Raw genomic sequence first — 20,019 nt, 5'->3', positions numbered from 1 at the left:
TGTGCACATGCACAGGAGTCTTCTCCATTATGTCTGCATGCACAGGAGTCCTCTTCATTATGTGCACATGCACAGGAGTCCTCTCCATTATGTCTGCTTGCACAGATGTCCTCTCCATTATGTTCGCATGCACAGGAGTCCTCTCCATTATGTGCGCATACACGGGAGTCCTCTCCATTATGTGCGCATACACAGGAGTCCTCTCCATTATGTGCGCATACACAGGAGTCCTCTCCATTATGTCTGCATGCACAGGAGTCCTCTCCATTATGTGCGCATGCACAGGAGTCCTCTCCATTATGTCTGCATACACAGGAGTCCTCTCCATTATGTGAGCATTCACAGGAGTCCTCTCCATTATGTGCGCATGCACAGGAGTCTTCTCCATTATGTCTGCATGCACAGGAGTCCTCTCCATTATGTCTGCATACACAGGAGTCCTCTCCATTATGTGCACATGCACAGGAGTCCTCTCCATTATGTCTGCTTGCACAGATGTCCTCTCCATTATGTCTGCATTCACAGGAGTCCTCTTCATTATGTGCACATGCACAGGAGTCCTCTCCATTATGTCTGCTTGCACAGATGTCCTCTCGATTATGTCCGCATGCACAGGAATCCTCTCCGTTATGTCCACTTGCGCAGGAGACCTCTCCATTATGTCCACTTGCGCAGGAGACCTCTCCATTATGTGTACATGCACAGGAGTCCTCTTCATTATGTGCGCATGCACAGGAGTCCTCTCCGTTATGTGCACATGCACATGAGTCCTCTCAATGCAGTCTACTGCTGGTGAACAGGTGCACAGTGGGCAATGGGGGTTCCTATTCACATACAATATACTGATTGGGGGTCAGCGGCAGGTGTTCTATGCAAGTATTATTCTACTTATGAGAGCTTGCCGAGGCTGACAGGTTATCTTTAATGGAACTTAAGAAACAAAAGTGAATACAATTTTATATACATTTCATCATCTTAGAATTTATTTCTAACATTTTTGTAAAACTGTAAATTATAAAAGAAGTCATTCTCAACCCCTGTTCTGATGATTTTTCCTGGGCCCCACTGGCCTCTATATACTGCCAACCAACAATGACATCATCACATATCGTCACAGACATGTGTCCAATGCAGCCAATCACAAGTCGCAGTGACCTCAGTGTTGTTAACGTGTCACTGCTACAGCCTGTGATTGGCTGCAGCTACCACGTGGCCGTGATGACAAAATGCCAGTATGCAAAGATCCCTGGGGGACTGGGAGGCATCAATTGGGGGAGGTGAGCATTACTTCTTTTATTATTTGAAGGGACTGGACTACCCCCCCAACATGGCTTGTACATTCAACCTGTAACATGACGTTTCCATGGTGTTTCTGATTTTATTTAAATGAAGCTTAATCATCAAATAAATATAGCTTTTTAATTCCTCACGTTGAAAGTTCTTTGATTGCTGTCAGTGAATGGAACCATTCTTGCCTACATCCAGTGACTCGAACCCTGTCCTGACCTAATGCTTCTGACAGTTGAGTGTTTACATTTGTATCCAATCTAGACAATCTGTGAACAGAAACACATCAGCAGCACAAATATTCCTCTTGCCCTGATAATTTGTTACAATGTATCAGTGCAGGTGAAATGTATCAGTCTGGAGACCAGGCTGTTTAAGCGCACAGAACACTGTCTGGACTGGATACAATTGTAGTAAATCATTAGCTGCTAGGGACAGCAAGCAGAGTTCTTGTATATAGTCAGGAATACTTTAGAAAGTTGCAGTACTTCTTATTCTACAGTGATTACAGGCTTTGTACACCTTTGGTGGCAATTTTTTATTTTTGCATTGTACTCATTTTGAGCTAAAAATCTTTCTTTTTTTTTCAATTGGTCTTTATTAAAAATGATGAGCAGTTTTCCCTGCACAGCTGTGGGTTTATCTACTAGCAGGATCTGTATTTTCTCTCTTCTGGTCAGACAGGGAGCTGACGGGCTCCTTATCTCTGCTCTCTGACATTAGATGACCGACACAAAATTAAAGTGAAAGTACCATTGACACAGCTAGAAAAAACAATTAACCCTTTGTGACATAACGGCTCAATATTTTTTTTAATAAAGACCAATAAAAAAAAATGATTCCTAGCCCAAAATGAGTAAAATGCAATAATAAACAAAAGGTGTACATAGCCTTTAAAGGGTTTGGCCACTTTCTGGTTATGGTTGACCAATGTGTTTGTAAGATGATTATATGACACTTACGAATATAGTCTTTGTGGAAATTCTGTGGTATTTTCTATATTTTATAAGGTATGCCCCCTTGTTTACGCAGACTTTTGTGATGTCCTGTCCATAAAATGGCTGCTGATGGAGGGTCATGTGACCAGGCAAATCATAGCCATGTGATGTCTTCTCTGCATCTCCACTAAACTGCTAACAGAACAAGTACAGATGGCAGGTGCAGTGTATCTGAATCGAGGAGACATCACATGGCAGTGATTTGCATGGTCACATGACCCTCCATCAGCGTCCATCTTATGGACAGGACATCTGTGTGGACGGCACAAAAGACATTGTAAACCACGGTGCATACCTTATAAAATATAGAAAATGGTGAAGAATTTCAACAAGGACTATATTAGTAAATACCATTTGATCATCTCTCAAACACCTTTGTCAACAATAACTAAAAGGTGGCCGACCCCTTTAAGCTTTATTTATATGGGTGGTTGACCCCTTTAAGGGAACACTGTAAAACCATAGACTTGTAGCTGTTTAATAAAATCGGCAGGACTGAGGGAGCTGGTAGATGTGACAAGGATTTGATTGGGGTCTTGATATATACGATATCTCAGAGACTCCAGTAGATTAGAACGTGCTGGAACGAAACAGGGATGTGACATTGATGCCTCTGCAGAAGGATTTACATGAACTTATTGCCACCATCACAGTCGTCGTGGATCCGGATAATCTGATTTGGCTCACTGAGCTTATTAATTCTAGATTAATAGTAAAACAATGTGACTGTGAGCATCAAACAGCAGAAAATCCAAAGCTACAAAGGAAACCGCAGGCTCAGAACGCCGCCTCAACTTATCATTACTTCCTCTAATTCAGTAGAACTGATTGACCTATATTGTGTTAGATGGGATTCTGCCCAGGAAAGGCTGCAACACAGATACTACCTGTATTTATAGCATTGTAAAAGTACTTGTATTTATATTATTTACATATTATTTGTATTTATTACATTATCCTATTTTTTGTATTTATATCATTTACATAGCGTTTTTGTTTAGATCATTACTATATTATTTTCAGATTATTTTTATGATTTTCAAATTTGTATTTATAGTATTTTTATATTATTTATATTCATATTATTTTCTGATTATTTGTATCTGTTATTTTTATTAATTTGTTTTTATATTGTTGTTCATATTATTTGCATTTATATTATTTTTCATAATATTTGTATTTAGATTATTTTAAGATTATTGTATTCATATTGTCATAGTATTTGTATCTTTATTATTTTAAAATTATTAGTATTTTAATTTTTTTCATAATACTTGCATTTAGATTATTTTCATAGTATTGTTATTTTTATTATTTTCAGATTATTTGTACTTATACTATATTTAGATTATTTCTATTTCTATTATTTTCAGATTATTTGTATTAATGAATTAATAATATTTTCAGATCATATTTAGTTATATTATTTTTTATAATATTTGCATTTATATTGTATTTAGATTATTTGTATTTATATTATTTTTATATTATTTTTTATTTGCAATATTATTATATTATATGCAGCAATAAAATTTCCACAATTCCTTAAAATATTTACTATGTCGTTATGGAGGACGTATCAGGACAGTAAATGGGGCACAACCATTGATTACCCCAAAAATGAAGGGACTCGGGTCCTTCTGGCTTTTCAAAAAACTTGCCTGACTAGGACGTTAAAAAGAAAATAATAAATCTTTAATATATGTTGCAATTAAAATTGGAGTCACTTCCTCTCATTTATAACTTATAATGTTGCGGCAGGGTATAACCCCAGACAATGGGGAGAGGTATAATGGGTTTAGTGTTTGTGCTTCCTAGATTGTGTAGAGCTCGAGTATCCCTCATATACCCTATAGAAGATGGGTTACACTATATCAGCCCGTAATAGCAGCCATGTACCCATAGCAATCAACATTGTGTTAAGATATGGTAGTCTCAATGTTGCTGTAGCGCATACATTCCAATAACCGTCCCAGTATGGAATGGGTAAGTGGTATTGCTACACTTAACTGCCTATTTAAGAAACAGCTAGAGGGACCGGCTGGTCTTGACCAGGACCTTAGTTTGTATGGTCTAAAGGAATGACCTGGGGTCCTCTCATCGACACTGTTACTGGTATGCTCGTCCGCTAGACTGTTTCTAGGTCTATCTTCCGCTCAACGCGTTTCTGTGCAAGAGTAACCTTGCACGTCATCAGGAGCAGGTATTATCACAGAGTATCGACAGACATTTAACAATCGCACATAGTGGCGTGCGGACTGGCAGTATATCGGCACTGTGACGCCCGTACCGGCCGTCCGCTCTTCGGCTTGAATTAGTTCAGACCCCACCCCTCAGCAGGCGCGGTCTCGATGGCAGCCAATCACGATGGGGGTGTGAGCGTTATCTCCACCCACCGTGTGACGTCCACCACTCGTGCTGTGTAGCGGTGCTGGGGAATGTACAGTAAGTATATATGAGGGAACCGATCGGCGGCTGTGCTTGTCACTCAGGAAAAAACACTGCAATTAGAGGATGGGGATATAGAACCTGGACTCGAGCGTCTCCCAGTATCTCATAAAATTCAATATCAGTATTAACTTATTACAGAGAAGAAGACGCACAAAAGGGGAAAATGAACATTCTGTTCATCTAATATAAACTATAGTCAGGATCAAAAGCGCTTACATATGGCTACAATGTATACAGTATATACTACTGTGCATCATGCTGCCTGTCTCTGAGTGTAAAGATACACAGGCGCACGACACATATTAGATTGAGATGAATATCCTAAAGGGATACATCACTCAGATGAGTCGCCATGGCGCAGGCTTACGGTAACAAAGAGTCTAGAAGAAAATACGCACCAGTTTGTTGCTCACATATATTACGAGGCAGTCAGAGATACGGGGCGCACAATGCTTCTAAATGAAACATGTGTATGAGATGGCGTCATTTAGGCCCCATGGCTTTACACTTCGCATTCTAAAGATCCATTGAGCCTCTTTTTGTAATAAAATCGTATCAGCGTCACCTCCTGGTGCTGGTCGTGTCACATGTTCAATCCCCTGAAATTTGTCTCCCTTGTCCCATATTGACAATCATTGTTCCCCAATTCTTTTCCTGAATTCTCATTTTGTTTTGCCAATATACTGACTGCCGCATGTCAGTAAATAGACCACCCCTACAGTTTTGCAGTTCACGTAAAATCTCAGCCCATACGTTTTCCCTGTGGTCGTACTGCTAAAATATTTGCCCTTCGTGATGTATTTACAGAAGGAACATGTGCCAGACGGGAATGAACCTTTAAGGTCGTTTCTCAACCATGATTTTTCTGGTTTAGGGGCCTGATAACAACTGTGAACCAGATAGTCCCTTAAATTGCGGTTACGCCTGTAGGTGATGGATGGATGCTCCGTCAGAAGAGGCCCTGTATCCGGATCAGATTTTAGAATCCCCCAATGTGTTGAGATAATCTCTCTGATCTCTCGTGGGATCTATCATAGGTACCAATGATCCTGCAAGTGTTTTCGTCTTTTTCCCTCATTTTCTGAATTAGCAGTTGTTGAGGAAGGGTTGAGACGTATGCATATATATCCATGCACGCCTGCAAACACGTGCGGGCATGTATGGTATATATGTGCATACATTAACCACCGCATCGTGGGGTGATGTGCGCAGATGTGCCCAGCATCTGCGCACGTCTGCCCATGGTGATCCCCAGGGGCTCATGGTGGCCCCTGTGGGAAATATGTGGTCCCTGGAAGCTGTGCCCCCTTATAATCCCCCTTATATTAGTATATATGTGCCCCCTTATATGTGTCCCCTTATAGTTAGTATATATTTCCTGTATGACCGTGTATATATTGGCCCTGTATGGCAAGTGGGGACATATGCATGTCCCCTGTATGTGATGCCCCAGATATATGCGAGGGTGTGTGTATATATAGATATGTGTGTATGTATTTGCACACATGTCTATGTATATACACTTATGTCAGCATGACAGTATGTATGTGGGCTTATTGCTGCCCATTCATACCCCCGGTTCAATTCCAACTGTTATCAACAGAGTTGTTTAGAGAAAAACTTGTGCTGATAGCCTGTAGGATAACAGCTGATTAGCATCTAGTCCCCTTTTGTTCAGGCCCAAAGCAATCAGACTCTTTGGCACCATTTGTGAGGGGACCTTCTAACCAGAGACATCAAAAACCACACTATGATGTCACATGCCTGAGGAAGGAGGAGGGGGCTGTTTTGGGGCTATAATAACCCAAACCGAACAGAGGTGGGGCCCTTTTGCAACCAGACTAGATCAGAGACGCATGGGAGAGAGGAGCTCCATGATGACCACCTGGATAAGGCCTAAGTATCACCCCTGGTCCTGTAACTCCTATATTTCCCTGATGTGCACCTTGGGCCCTGATCAACCCCTATCCTACCAACGATTAACCCTTTCCCTACCAGGCATTACCCCTGGTAGTTACCCTGGTCCCTGTGTGCTGGTAACCCCTGATATACCCTTTTCCTACCCTGATTAACCCCTGGTGGTAACCCCTGCTTAAACCCTGCCACACCCCCCCCCCCCTTTACTGTACACTTGCAGGGTATTTAGCCCCTGCATTGCTGTACAGTTCTGATATTATCCCCATTGTTAACCCTTTGTGTTTGTTGTCGGCTTACACCCCTGTAAGGCCACCGTTAACCCTTGGCGTACCCCATAGGGATAGTATAGAACTAGATGGGTGGGCTGTTAATATTGTATGTGTGAATTGTATAGTTAGTTGATGGGTGGAATTGGGAATGTGTAGTGTAGTTTAGGATTGTATATTTAGTGCTGTATTGTTAGTGTATTGCGTAGTGTATTGTTAATAAATACCGTTATATTTGTAACTATCTGTGTAGTTATTGGCGATAGTTAGTTAGTAAGGCGCATGCAGCTAGCATAAGGTATAAATGGGCGGAGTCATCAATAGTTGGCTCCTCCCATTTATGAATATTAATTATCGATATTTGCATAAATATTGGTGATTAATATTCCCCCTTTACAGCAGTCGTTCACGATCACTGCTTAGTGAATGTTGATTTGCACTTTCTATAGTCTCTTGTGGGTAACCACAGTTCTGGAACCGAGTCTGTAGATCACGAGCTGCCACCCTGAAGTCCGCCAGCTCAGAACAGTTTCTCCGGGCTCTTAAAAATTGCCCTATCGGAATACCTCTCCTAAGGGCAGGCGGATGGCCACTGTTCCATTTCAGGAGATTATTTGTTGCAGTTGGTTTCCTCAATTAATTAGTTATTAATCTCCCAGACTCATCCAGTGAAATGGAAAGGTCCAAAAATGATATTTGTTTGGCTTGAATCTCTGATGTAAAATATAGCCCGAGTTCATTTTCATTTAACTCGGCTACAAATTGATGGAATTCAGCCTTTGGTTCTTTCCATAAAATGAACACATCATCGATAAACCTAATCCACAGTATTACCGATGATGTTCCATCATGTCAGAGAACGCAAACTCACTCTCCCAAAAGCTCCCAGGAATAGACTGTGAACCAGATAGTCCCTTAAACTGCGGTTACGCCTGTAGGTGATCGATGGGTGCTCCGCCAGAAGAGGCCCTGTATCCGGATCAGATTTTAGAATCCCCCAATGTGTTGAGATAATCTCTCCGATCTCTCGGTGGGATCACTGATAACACAAGTGCAAAATGTCATCATTTAAAAACCTAACCAAGGTACATAAAAACTATATACGATCTTGGTGGAAAGTACAGGCCCTGGAGACATATCTGAAGAATAAGATTGTCCCTAGGCGGTTAAGGAATCCCATCCTCCCGTCCAGTCGTTTAAGATCTACGGAATTTTTGAACAAGTGAGAGAAAGAATCAGTAGAATCATCCCTCAGGCTGATGAGATTACTGCGTAAGGAAGAAAAGAAAATATTAGCTAGGAGTGAAACTGATTTGTAAGATACAGTTGAAGCAGTCAGGAAGTTCAGTGATAATTCCGAATATAATAGGAAAAAGATCAATCTACAGTAAACTGTGGAAAAATTCATGACCCAATTGAAAGAGAAAAAACATTCTCTGTTCAACAGAGATATACGGGATTTTAAAGAAGGGAAGATCTTTGACTATAACTCTAAACAAGTGTTTAGATTGATACTGAACGTTCCTCATCTGAGACGGACAGTGAGGCGGCCACAGGAAGAGGTTGGGGAACAGGCCAAGGTCAGAGAAGACAATACAGTGGGAGATATCGTGGAGGTCGGGGTAGAAGAGGAAGGAATTATAGGGGGAATTCTTTAGGGGATACCCCACCGGTGTCAGAATATTTCCTGAGAAACAAAAAGTGACACATTGCCACCCCAAAATGACACCGACAAGCGATGAATTACAAATTGTCAACTTAAGTTCGTGCCACCTTTCAGAAATAGAAAGAAAAGTATTGAAAAATGGTCTGTCTTTTGTTCCCCTACGTAGCTTTGATCTATTCACTTGGGTCAAAGACTTACATTTATTTGCACGCAAGCTGAAGTGGAAAAAAATTCTTTATTACCCACGATAAGCGCACGTGCCAAGAGCTGGGCATAGAGGAGCAAGATCTCACGGATGTCCAGCTTTTGGCAGATCTATTTGCTGAAAGCCATCAAGATCCTGGTGATGGCCCATATATATATACGAACCTTCGATTGCCCTCAAAAAGTATCCACCAATTAATGATAATACACCTATTGATACATTTGTAACAGTTGTCACCGAACAACTACGTGCATTAGAAGTAACAAATATGGAAGGAGGTGAAAGAAGAACATCAAGCCCTCAAACAGTTGGAGCTTGACACAGAACAATTGACACATACAATTTTAAGACTGTTTGTGGAAGGGCTCCCATCGTACACAAGAGGCACAATGGATGTTCTAAAACGACTGGATGGAATTCAATGCGAGGAGAGGACTTGGCTGGCTAGCATAGATGTGAAAGCTTTATATAGCTCCATCCCACATGATAAGGGATGTCAAGCCATACCATTTTACCTCCAACAAAGGGGTGAACATTGTCAGCGTCACAATTCATCCTGACACGAAACATCTTCGTGTTTGCAGGCCAGATCTTCCACCAGCTCAGGGGTGTGGCGATGGGGAGCCCCTGTGCCCCGACCTATGCCAATCTATTCCTGGGCTCTTGGGAGAGTGAGTTTGTGTTCTCTGACATGATGGAACGGGTCACATCATCGGTAATACTGTGGATTAGGTTTATCGATGATGTGTACATTTTATGGAAAGAACCAAAGGCTGAATTCCATCAATTTGTAGCCGAGTTAAATAAAAATGAACTCGGGCTATATTTTACATCACAGATTCAAGCCAAACAAATATCATTTTTGGACCTTTCCATTTCACTGGATGAGTCTGGGAGATTAATAACTAATTAATTGAGGAAACCAACTGCAACAAATAATCTCCTGAAATGGAACAGTGGCCATCCGCCTGCCCTTAGGAGAGGTATTCCGATAGGGCAATATTTAAGAGCCCGGAGAAACTGTTCTGAGCTGGCGGACTTCAGGGTGGCAGCTCGTGATCTACAGACTCGGTTCCAGAACTGTGGTTACCCACAAGAGACTATAAAAAGTGCAAATCAACATTCACTAAGCAGTGATCGTGAACGACTGCTAAGTCCAAAAATGAGGGAAAAAGACGAAAACACATGCAGGATCATTGGTACCTATGATAGATCCCACCGAGAGATTATCTCAACACATTGGGGGATTCTAAAATCTGATCCGGATACAGGGCCTCTTCTGACGGAGTATCCATCGATCACCTACAGGCGTAACCGCAATTTAAGGGACTATCTGGTTCACAGTTGTTATCAGGCCCCTAAACCAGAAAAATCATGGTTGAGAAACGACCTTAAAGGTTCATTCCCGTCTGGCACATGTTCCTTCTGTAAATACATCACGAAGGGCAAATATTTTAGCAGTACGACCACAGGGAAAACGTATGGGCTGAGATTTTACGTGAACTGCAAAACTGTAGGGGTGGTCTATTTACTGACATGCGGCAGTCAGTATATTGGCAAAACAAAACGAGAATTCAGGAAAAGAATTGGGGAACATCTTTCTGATATTAGAAATGAGGCGGACACACCGATAGCACGACATGTGAATGATTGTCAATATGGGACAAGGGAGACAAATTTCAGGGGATTGAACATGTGACACGACCAGCACCAGGAGGTGACGCTGATACGATTTTATTACAAAAAGAGGCTCAATGGATCTTTAGAATGCGAAGTGTAAAGCCATGGGGCCTAAATGACGCCATCTCATACACATGTTTCATTTAGAAGCATTGTGCGCCCCGTATCTCTGACTGCCTCGTAATATATGTGAGCAACAAACTGGTGCGTATTTTCTTCTAGACTCTTTGTTACCGTAAGCCTGCGCCATGGCGACTCATCTGAGTGATGTATCCCTTTAGGATATTCATCTCAATCTAATATGTGTCGTGCGCCTGTGTATCTTAACACTCAGAGACAGGCAGCATGATGCACAGTAGTATATACTGTATACATTGTAGCCATATGTAAGCGCTTTTGATCCTGACTATAGTTTATAAGTTAATACTGATATAGAATTTTATGAGATACTGGGAGACGCTCGAGTCCAGGTTCTATATCCCCATCCTCTAATTGCAGTGTTTTTTCCAGAGTGACAAGCACAACATGGCTGCTATTACGGGCTGATATAGTGTATCCCATCTTCTATAGGGTATATGAGGGATACTCGAGCTCTACACAATCTAGTGAGCTTGAGAAAGGAAGCACAAAGGCTAATCCCATTATACCTCTCCCCATTGTCTGGGGTTATACCCTGCAGGAACATTATAAGTTATAAATAAGAAGAAGTGACTCCAATTTTAATTGCAACATATATTAAAGATTTATTATTTTCTTTTTAACGTCCTAGTCAGGCAAGTTTTCTAATGTGAATACTGGGGACGTATACCGTTGACCATTTTCGATTGTATTTCCCTCTGGCTTTTCCACTTGGACAGAGTGCCCCAACCTCCTGTGCTGCACATTGGGTAGAGGTGTTACACATAATTAAGTATATATATATATAATGTGGGCGCTATAGTGGGCATTAGATGTTTTATTGGCGGTTTTGGAATGCTCCTCTCTGTAGCTAAGAACCAGTTGGATTTTATAAAAGTATAATATTTTGCAGTGAATAACTACCCAATTCTGCTAAATTCTACTAATTATAGCTGCCTGATGGAGTTAGAAAAGGCAAACAATTAACTAGAACGTTACAGAACTGTACCCAGAGGGCCATCTCATAAAAACCCCAATCTTCACTCTTAATGGCATACTTAAAATTAAACACTTTAATCTGGATCTGAATAATATTAAATTCTTATTTAAATAACTGGATATAAAATGAGATGAAACGATAGATCGCGGCGAGGGCGAGACATAATTGGTTTTGTTTGGGGTGGACAGAAATGCTGTATCCTCTTTATGACCACTTTAAAACCTTTATTCTCTCCACACATTTATTTACAGCAGATTGTATATTCCCCTTCCAGAAGATGTTACCTGGTAAACAGGATCTTCTACATCGTCTTCCAAAATTGTCTGAAGAAAGGCAAAAGGAAGGAAAAAGAGGAGCAGACATAAAAAGCAGATGAGAATAAGAATTGTGATTGGAAGGAAAGACAAAGCTGGAAATATTTTATTTCCTGGAACATGCATCAATAGTCAGCAGACAGACAATTTATATAGAAGCCAAGAAAGCACCCATTACTGTCCCACAACCTACAGTAAGAGGTGCAGCTGGATCACATAACTGTCCCACAACCTACAGTAAGAGGTGCAGCTGGATCCCATTACTGTACCACAATCTACATTAAGAGGTGCAGCTGGATCCCATTACTGTACCACAACCTACAGTAAGAGGTGCAGCTGGATCCCATTACTGTACCACAATCTACAGTAAGAGGTGCAGCTGGATCCCATAACTGTCCCACAATCTACATTAAGAGGTTCATCTAGATCATATTGCTGTACTATAAAAGGGCGCAGCAGGATCCCATTACTGTACCTTAAACCTACAGTAAGAGGTGCAGCTGGATCATAATGCTGTACCACAAAGGGGTGCAGCTGGATCCCATTACTATACCACAATCTATGGGGTATAGCTGGATCCAGTTATTGTACCACAACCTACAGCAAGGGGGGTGGGCTGGATTCCATTACTGTACCACAAAGAGGTACAGCTGGATCATATTACAGTGCAATAATCCACAGCAAAGGGGTTAAGCTAAATGATATTAATGTACTACAAAGGGAAGTACCTGGATCCCATTACTGTGCCACAGTCTACTACAAGAGGTTCATCTGTATCATATTACTGCACTACAAAGGGGTGCAGCTGGGTCTCATTACTGTACCACAACCTGCAGTAAGAAGTACAGCTGGATCCCATTACTGTACCACAAAATACAATACAAGGTTTTGGTGCATCCTGTTACTCTCCCACAAACTATAGCAAGGAGTGCAGCTGGATGTCATTAATGTACCACAAAGGGGTATAGCTGGATCCTAATACTGTGCAACAATCCACAGCAAGGGGTTCAGCAGGATCATATTACTGTACTACAAAGGGAAGTACCTGGATCCCATTACTGTACAACAATCTAAAGTAAAGAGGTTTAGTGGTATCATATAACTGTGCCACAAAGGGGCGAAGCTGACTCCCATTACTGTACCACAACCTACGACAAGGGGCGAAGCTGACTCCCATTACTGTACCACAACCTACAGCAAGGGGCGAAGCTGACTCCCATTACTGTACCACAACCTACAGCAAGGGGCAAAGCTGACTCCTATTACTGTACCACAACCTACGACAAGGGGCGAAGCTGACTCCCATTACTGTACCACAACCTACAGCAAGGGGCAAAGTTGACTCCCATTACTGTACCACAAAAAACTGCTGTTCTTCTGATTGCTAATTTATTGATTGTATATGGACAAGGAAGAATTCCTTATAAACATGTTTTAGTTTTTTTTTTTGCATTAGTATGTAAATCTGTAAATAGATATTAGTTGATTATCACATGATCTGGCCATTTTCAGGAGAAATGGGCAAAAAACGATTATGTCTATCATACCTGTCAAGTCACATTAGAAGCATTCAGACAATTTTTCTGGCAAATAAAGGGAGTAGGTTCACCTGTAGTGCTAGCCAGATACCATATTATATTGCAGTTGGTTTTGGAAAATGACAATCTTGGCTTCATTACAGTAATAAACCCAACTCTGCTGCATCTGTATGCCATTTCTGGAATGGTTTTACCACTGTCCTCTCTACATAACCATAAATATATTTATTTTAAAAAATTGGACATCCTCCCCATGCCCAGCTATTATCTAATGCAGTAGTCTTCAGCTGTGAAACTAAAACATCTGGCATGCTGGGGGTTATAGTTACACACGAGCAGGAGATCACTTATTGTCTGATTAATTATAACAGGTTATATACTTTAGATTCTCCAGATCATTTCCTATACTGGTGTGTATCAGATGAGTGAACCCCTTTCCAGTGGACGCTAGCAGACACTTGTCATGCCTGGCGGCTGATAGCACAGGACCTGGTGTTCGGCGGTACCTGATATACGGCCTGTTCACATTGTTTATCTTTTTGTGCTTTCTTCTCCATTTCCTCTCTTTGTTTCAGTTCATAGATAAGCTGGAATAAATCTCGCAAATCCAAAATGACTGGCTCTGCCTGAAATTGAAGGACAATGGTGGAAATGAGTTTTTCAGCATGGATTGTATGTATCTCCTCCCTGACAGCGACAGCAGCAAAGCTATTCCTAAATATTATCTGACTCTTCGCTAACATCAGGCGCTCGCAAAAGTGCTACCGTTTACCGGAAAATGTCACCAAAGCAGAAGGTTATTAATCAAGACATGTCCTACGTGGGCCGATGATGAATCCCTTCCTGCAGCCGCTGAGGCTCCTGTTTGGAGATTGGAGGGGCGATAAGATGGGGAGCGGATTGTATCTGCTCAGTTACCTGCGCAAATCTCAATATCTACACCCCCCTTCGAAACATTGATAAATGGCCTTGATGTAGCAGGAATCAAACACAGGGGAACATGGGGATTTTTTTAATAATGGTCCTCATAACACTTGACTGTGGAGGAGGCCATCTATAAAGAATAACATTGTATTAAGGCGTAATACTCTGCAGCCAAGGAGCAGAAGGGCGAAGAAGAAAGCTATGAATTGTACAGCACAATAAAGGGGTATCCCAACCCCTATGCACAGGGCATAAAGAGATCATTATAAGGGGGTTCTCAACTCAGGCCCTCTCTATGGCTTCTGCTCTAGTGGATTTGGCGCCACAATGTATTGCATGGTTGGCCATTTATCTGGATCATTTTAGAGCTGTTCTCCAGTTGGGACAACCTTTGTGTCAATATTATTACTCATTTCTAGAAAAGTTTAGATTATGTTGGCTACAGTCTGACAAGCATCAACAATAATTTTTGATGTCCATTGCTTCAGTTGTCAGAATTTATTTCTAGGTTGACTAGTAAATGTGATCAGCTATTGGACGAGAAACGTGTGTTGCTGTTTACACAGAGTAGATGAGATTTGCAACATTGTTTCAGATACAGATTCGACACATTGTAGGCTCTGAGGAAATTCATGATAAATGCCAGAACTCTTGGGTTAGAGGCTTACTTTTTGTTGACCTTAGGCTACTTTCACACTCGCGTTTTGGGCGGATCCATCATGGATCTGCAAAAGCGGAACCGTTACAATAATACAACCGTATGCATCCATCATGAACGGATCCGTTTGTATCATCTGTAACATAGCCAAGACGGATCCGTCATGAACTCCATTGAAAGTCAATGGAAGACGGATCCGTTTTCTATTGTGCCAGATTGTGTCAGAGAAAACGGATCCATCCCCATTAACTTACATTGTGTGCCAGGATCCGTTTGGCTCAGTTTCGTCAAGCGGACAGCAAAACGCTGCCCGGCAGCCTCCAGAGCGGAATGGAGACGGAACGGAGGCAAACTGATGCATTATGAGCGGATCCTTTTCAATTCAGAATGCATTAGGGCAAAACTGATCCGTTTTGGACCGCTTGTGAGAGCCCTAAATGGATGTCACAAACGGAAAGCCAAAATGCGAAAGTAGCCTTAATAAGGTTAGTATGGGAATTTTCCCATAGGTCCTAGGATCAGGTGGTAGATAGGGATGTTGTCGCTCATCCTTGCCCTATGGTATGTCATAGATGAACAGTGAGACTGAATTATGGCTACAGATGTTGAAGCAATGCTAAGTCTACAGACTATAATGGGAAGCACCTGTAACGCTTCCGGCAAAGTAAGACGAGGACACTGTAACTTTAAATGACTCCGATGTGGGTGAAACTTCAGATGAACCAATTAACTAAACTGACGTAATGACACCAACAGGGGAGTAGCTACAGTGGAAGCAGGGGCTGCTATGGGGCCTGAATTCAGGAAGGGCCCCAGAAGGAAGACATGGATTTATTTTCAGGGTCCTTGGAGCGGTGAGTATGGTGCTCTTAGCCCTAGCACTGGTATGACTCATCCCTCTCTGGTCTTCTTCACCGGGTGCCTGCGCTGCACTAAGTTCTGGCAGCGCACATTTTCAGGACAGGATGTAGTGTGTGCGTAGGAGCGCACTATGACTTGACGCAGTGTGATGTCAGATCACAGGGTTGCATGAAGACTGTAGGAGAAGAGAGGTGAGTTGTTGTTTTTTTTCTTGGGAGGGGGGGAGGTCTGGTCAGAGGTTTACATTAAGGAGGCCGAAGGAGCCCTATTCAAAAATTTACTGTGGGGCCACGTCAGTTCTAGTTATGCCACTGGACACCAATTAATGCTATGTACCTTTAAATAATGGCGCGTATCTATTGTACTCACCGCCTGGGCTGTTTTTATTGCCACAAATCTGTGGTTTCCTTCCTTCCCGCAGACGTAGCCGAATGCCCGGTGGTCTGTAATATCCTTCGCTATGTAGGAGATTTCATGTACCGCATGATGATGGTGAAGAATCTAGAAAAATAAAAGAGGAGATATCCTGATAATTTGGGGTTGAAAAATATTGACTATTTTTGGAATCTAAAGAACTATCTAGAATTTTTGACTATATAAATTCATCATAAAGTGAGTTTATTAAAGGGGAGCTCCACCTCCACTTATCTTCTACCTATCAGGTGCAGGGCTCCTTACAAGGTATCAGAGCTTTCTCCTGTAACAAGCCCTTCCCCTGTGTCAGCGGCGTGAGGAGGTCCTTATGATGGACTTCCCCTTTAAATGATCACACAACAGTACATTGTGTCATTATCTGGAAAATGCATTTTATCTTTTCTTAAGATGAAAAAAACAAGCTGATTATTTTACGATTTTGGCTTTCAAATGAAGGACCAGCGAATTTGCATCTAGTTAATTATGGATTTCAAGGTTCTGCCCAGGATGAGACAATGAATTTTCTGCAGACAAGGCGCCAAATCTGCCATTCAGATGAGAACACAAAGTCAATGTATCAAAAACCGGAGCTCTTCATCTGACAGGTGATCATGCCGATCACAGGATGCGGCCGCTCAGTATTCCGCAGAACGTTCTGTAGACGGGATCTCTGCTTGAACCGTTGCCAAAGGCTCATATTCATTTCAATGACTGGGAGAGGAGTGTGAATATACACCGACACAGGAGGAAGGGTTTTAAGGGCAACTCTATTTATACAGACATTTTATGCTAATTACTTTTCTGAGTCCCCTGAATTAATGGAGCATGCACATTACTGCTCTATTCATTCTCTATGGCTGAATACAGGGGACTTGGGACCCCCTTTCTCAAGATCATTGAGGGTCTCAGTCAGTGTCGGACTGGGGTACTTAGGGCCCACCAGTGTAACTGATTCTGGGGGCCCATCTTAGGGCTCCTGCACACAAACTTTTTTTTTTTCCGTGTCCGTACCATTTTTTGTTTTCTGGCCTGTATGTGAAACCATTCACTTTAATGGGACCACAAAAAACGTAAATGACTCTGTGTGCATTCTGTGTCTGTTTGTCCGCATGGCCGTTCTGCAAAATGATAGAACATGTCCTATTATTGTCGGCATTACAGACAAGGATCGGACGGTTCTATTAGAGGCTGTTCTGTTCCGCATAATGTGGAAGGCACACACCCGGTATCCATGTTTTGCGGATCCACAATTTGCGGACTGCAAAACATCCAGCGGCCGTGTTCATGAGCCCTTACAGTGATAACAGAAATATTATTATAGTGAATGGGGCCGGAGCGGACCCCCGGCGGCACGATGGGCTAGCGTAAGCATGGATCTGGCGGACCCTGCTACCGCAAGTGTGAAAGCAGTCGGACACATATATGGATATCCTGCTGGTAAGTCTGTCAGAAACAAGACACATGCAGTTCCTATCACACATAGGAAACACGCAATGCACGCACCAAGACATTTTTTGCCTAACCCTATTAAGGGTAGCACAAAGGGGTTAAAGGGGTCCTCTCACTTCAACAAATGGCATTTATTATGTAGAGAAAGTTAATACAAGGCACTTACTAATGGATTGTGATTCTCCATATTTGCTCGTTTCCATGGTTTTGACCACCGTGTAATCCAGCAGCGGTGGCCGTGTTTGCACACTATAGGTAAAGGTGTTCCCTATAGTGTGTAAGCACGGCAACTGCTGCTGGATTACACGGTGGTAATAACCACGGATACGAGCTGTGTATAATGGGATGGAAAGGAGGCAATATGGAGAATGACAATACATTAGTAAGTGCCTTGTATTAACTGCATGATAAATGCCATTTACTGAAGTGAGACAAACTCTTTAACCCCTTTAAGCATAAATGTCTGGCATGAAATGTATCAAATCTTACCCTCCTCAGATTGTACATAATCTACATTATAATTAAAAGGGTTGTCCGACCATAATGACCTCTCTCCTGTCTACAGGATCGGTGCTACATATCAGATTGCTGGGGTCTGACTGCTGGAACACCCACTGATCATGAACAAAGGGGTCCTGAGACATTCAATTACATGACCGCCAATCTATGTACACAAGGGTCTTAAGACCACGTTCCCTGGATCATGGGGGTCCCAGCAGTCAGACCCCCACCAATCAGACACTTATCACCTGTCGTGTCATAGCTGTTGGACCTTTTCACATTCCCTATCCTTAAAGGTTTTCTTTGGGTGTAAAAAAAAATTAAATAAAAATTTAAAATCTGACCCAAAATATGTGTCAAACTAAAATAGAAATGCTCGGCCTAGTTATCTTCTATCCACAGGATCGGGGATAACTAAGTGATCTGTGGGGGTCTGAACGCTAGAGCCCCCACTGATCCCCCTTCTTGACTGAGGGGCAGGTGGAGCATATGCCCTGCCTCTCCATCCGTCTCTATGGGGTCGCTGGAGATGGCGGAGTACAGCGCTGGCTATTTCCAGTGGTCCCAAAGAGAATACATGGAGCAGCAGGGCGTATGTGTGGCCTGTCACTCCATCAAAAAGGGGGAACAGGACCCGTTCCTGGGATCAGTGGGGGTCACAGAATCAGACCCTATTAATCATATAGTTATGCCCTATGGTGTGGAGAGGATAACTTTAAAACCTGGACAACCCCTTTAAATCCTCCACCACCAGTACAGCCTGTAAATACGGAATATCATCACTGCCGCCATGTAAACCGTACGTGTCAATACTGGAGAATGTGACGCACTGTGCAGAATTTTTCAGGCATAAGTCCAACCCCCTTTGCAGGTCACAACCTTTAACAAAGCCCAAGCAAAGGTGAGCAAAGGGCACAAACGGAGGGTCATAACTGAAACAGAGGCATTAGTAGGGTCACCTGAGGCAGGGTAATAGTGGGGATCCTGGAGCAGAGGCAACTGGCAAAGAGGCAATATTAGGGGTGCTTTTAGAGTGGGAGCATTGGGGGGGCATCTGTAGCTGGGGCACTTATGGGGTTGCACCTAAAGCAGAGGCATTGAGGGGGTCGGACCTAGGGCAGAGTCCCCCCAATGCCACTCTGAACTCTGCAGAGAGCAGCACACATACACAGATCTGAGTCTGCTATAAACAAATCCCCTATTTCCCCCTTACAGTCTCCAACAGCTCAAGACTGTCACATCTGTGTGCAGTAACCTCCTAAACTCCCCATAGTGACAGCTGTACATATCTGTATACTGTAAGATCTTGATCTCCCTCTAGTCATGAGTGTACAGTGTATACCTGTATGCAGTAAGTTCCTACACTCCCTCTAGTGGTGGCTGTATATATCTGTATGTAGTAATCTCCTGAGCTCCCTCTAGTGGTGGCCGTATATATCTGTATGCAGTAATCTCCTGAGCTCCCCCTAGTGGTGGCTGTATATATCTGTATGTAGTAATCTCCTGAGCTCCCTCTAGTGGTGGCTGTATATATCTGTATGTAGTAATCTCCTGAGCTCCCTCTAGTGGTGGCTGTATATATCTGTATGTAGTAATCTCCTGAGCTCCCTCTAGTGGTGGCTGTATATATCTGTATGTAGTAATTTCCTGATCTTCTTCTAGTGGTGGCTGTATATATCTGTATGTAGTAATCTTCTGAGCTCCCTCTAGTGGTATCTCTATATATCTGTATGTAGTAATCTCCTGAGCTCCCCCTAGTGGTGTCTGTATATA

The 20,019-nt window shown here is 42.4% G+C and overlaps 1 protein-coding gene across 11 annotated transcripts in view; it reads right to left on the bottom strand.

Annotated features, from left to right (window-relative positions):
* The window catches only part of DAB1 (DAB adaptor protein 1), a 230,960-nt gene that overhangs the window by 71,812 nt on the left and 139,129 nt on the right, over positions 1-20,019 (bottom strand). For 7 of the 11 annotated variants that reach the window (XM_040408230.1, XM_040408231.1, XM_040408234.1 and 4 more), the window contains exons 5-7: positions 16,252-16,383; positions 13,946-14,065; positions 11,872-11,910 (exon numbers count right to left, since the gene is read on the bottom strand). In XM_040408230.1, coding sequence (XP_040264164.1) covers positions 11,872-11,910; positions 13,946-14,065; positions 16,252-16,383 — 291 coding nt within the window. The remainder of the gene's footprint in view (positions 1-11,871; positions 11,911-13,945; positions 14,066-16,251; positions 16,384-20,019) is intronic. The other 4 variants (XM_040408235.1, XM_040408239.1, XM_040408240.1 and 1 more) reach the window with 1 other exon arrangement.

The sequence above is a fragment of the Bufo bufo genome, chromosome 9, assembly GCF_905171765.1.
Source record: "Bufo bufo chromosome 9, aBufBuf1.1, whole genome shotgun sequence".
Classification (NCBI taxonomy): domain Eukaryota; kingdom Metazoa; phylum Chordata; class Amphibia; order Anura; family Bufonidae; genus Bufo; species Bufo bufo.
This window is presented reverse-complemented; position numbering and strand designations above follow the sequence as displayed.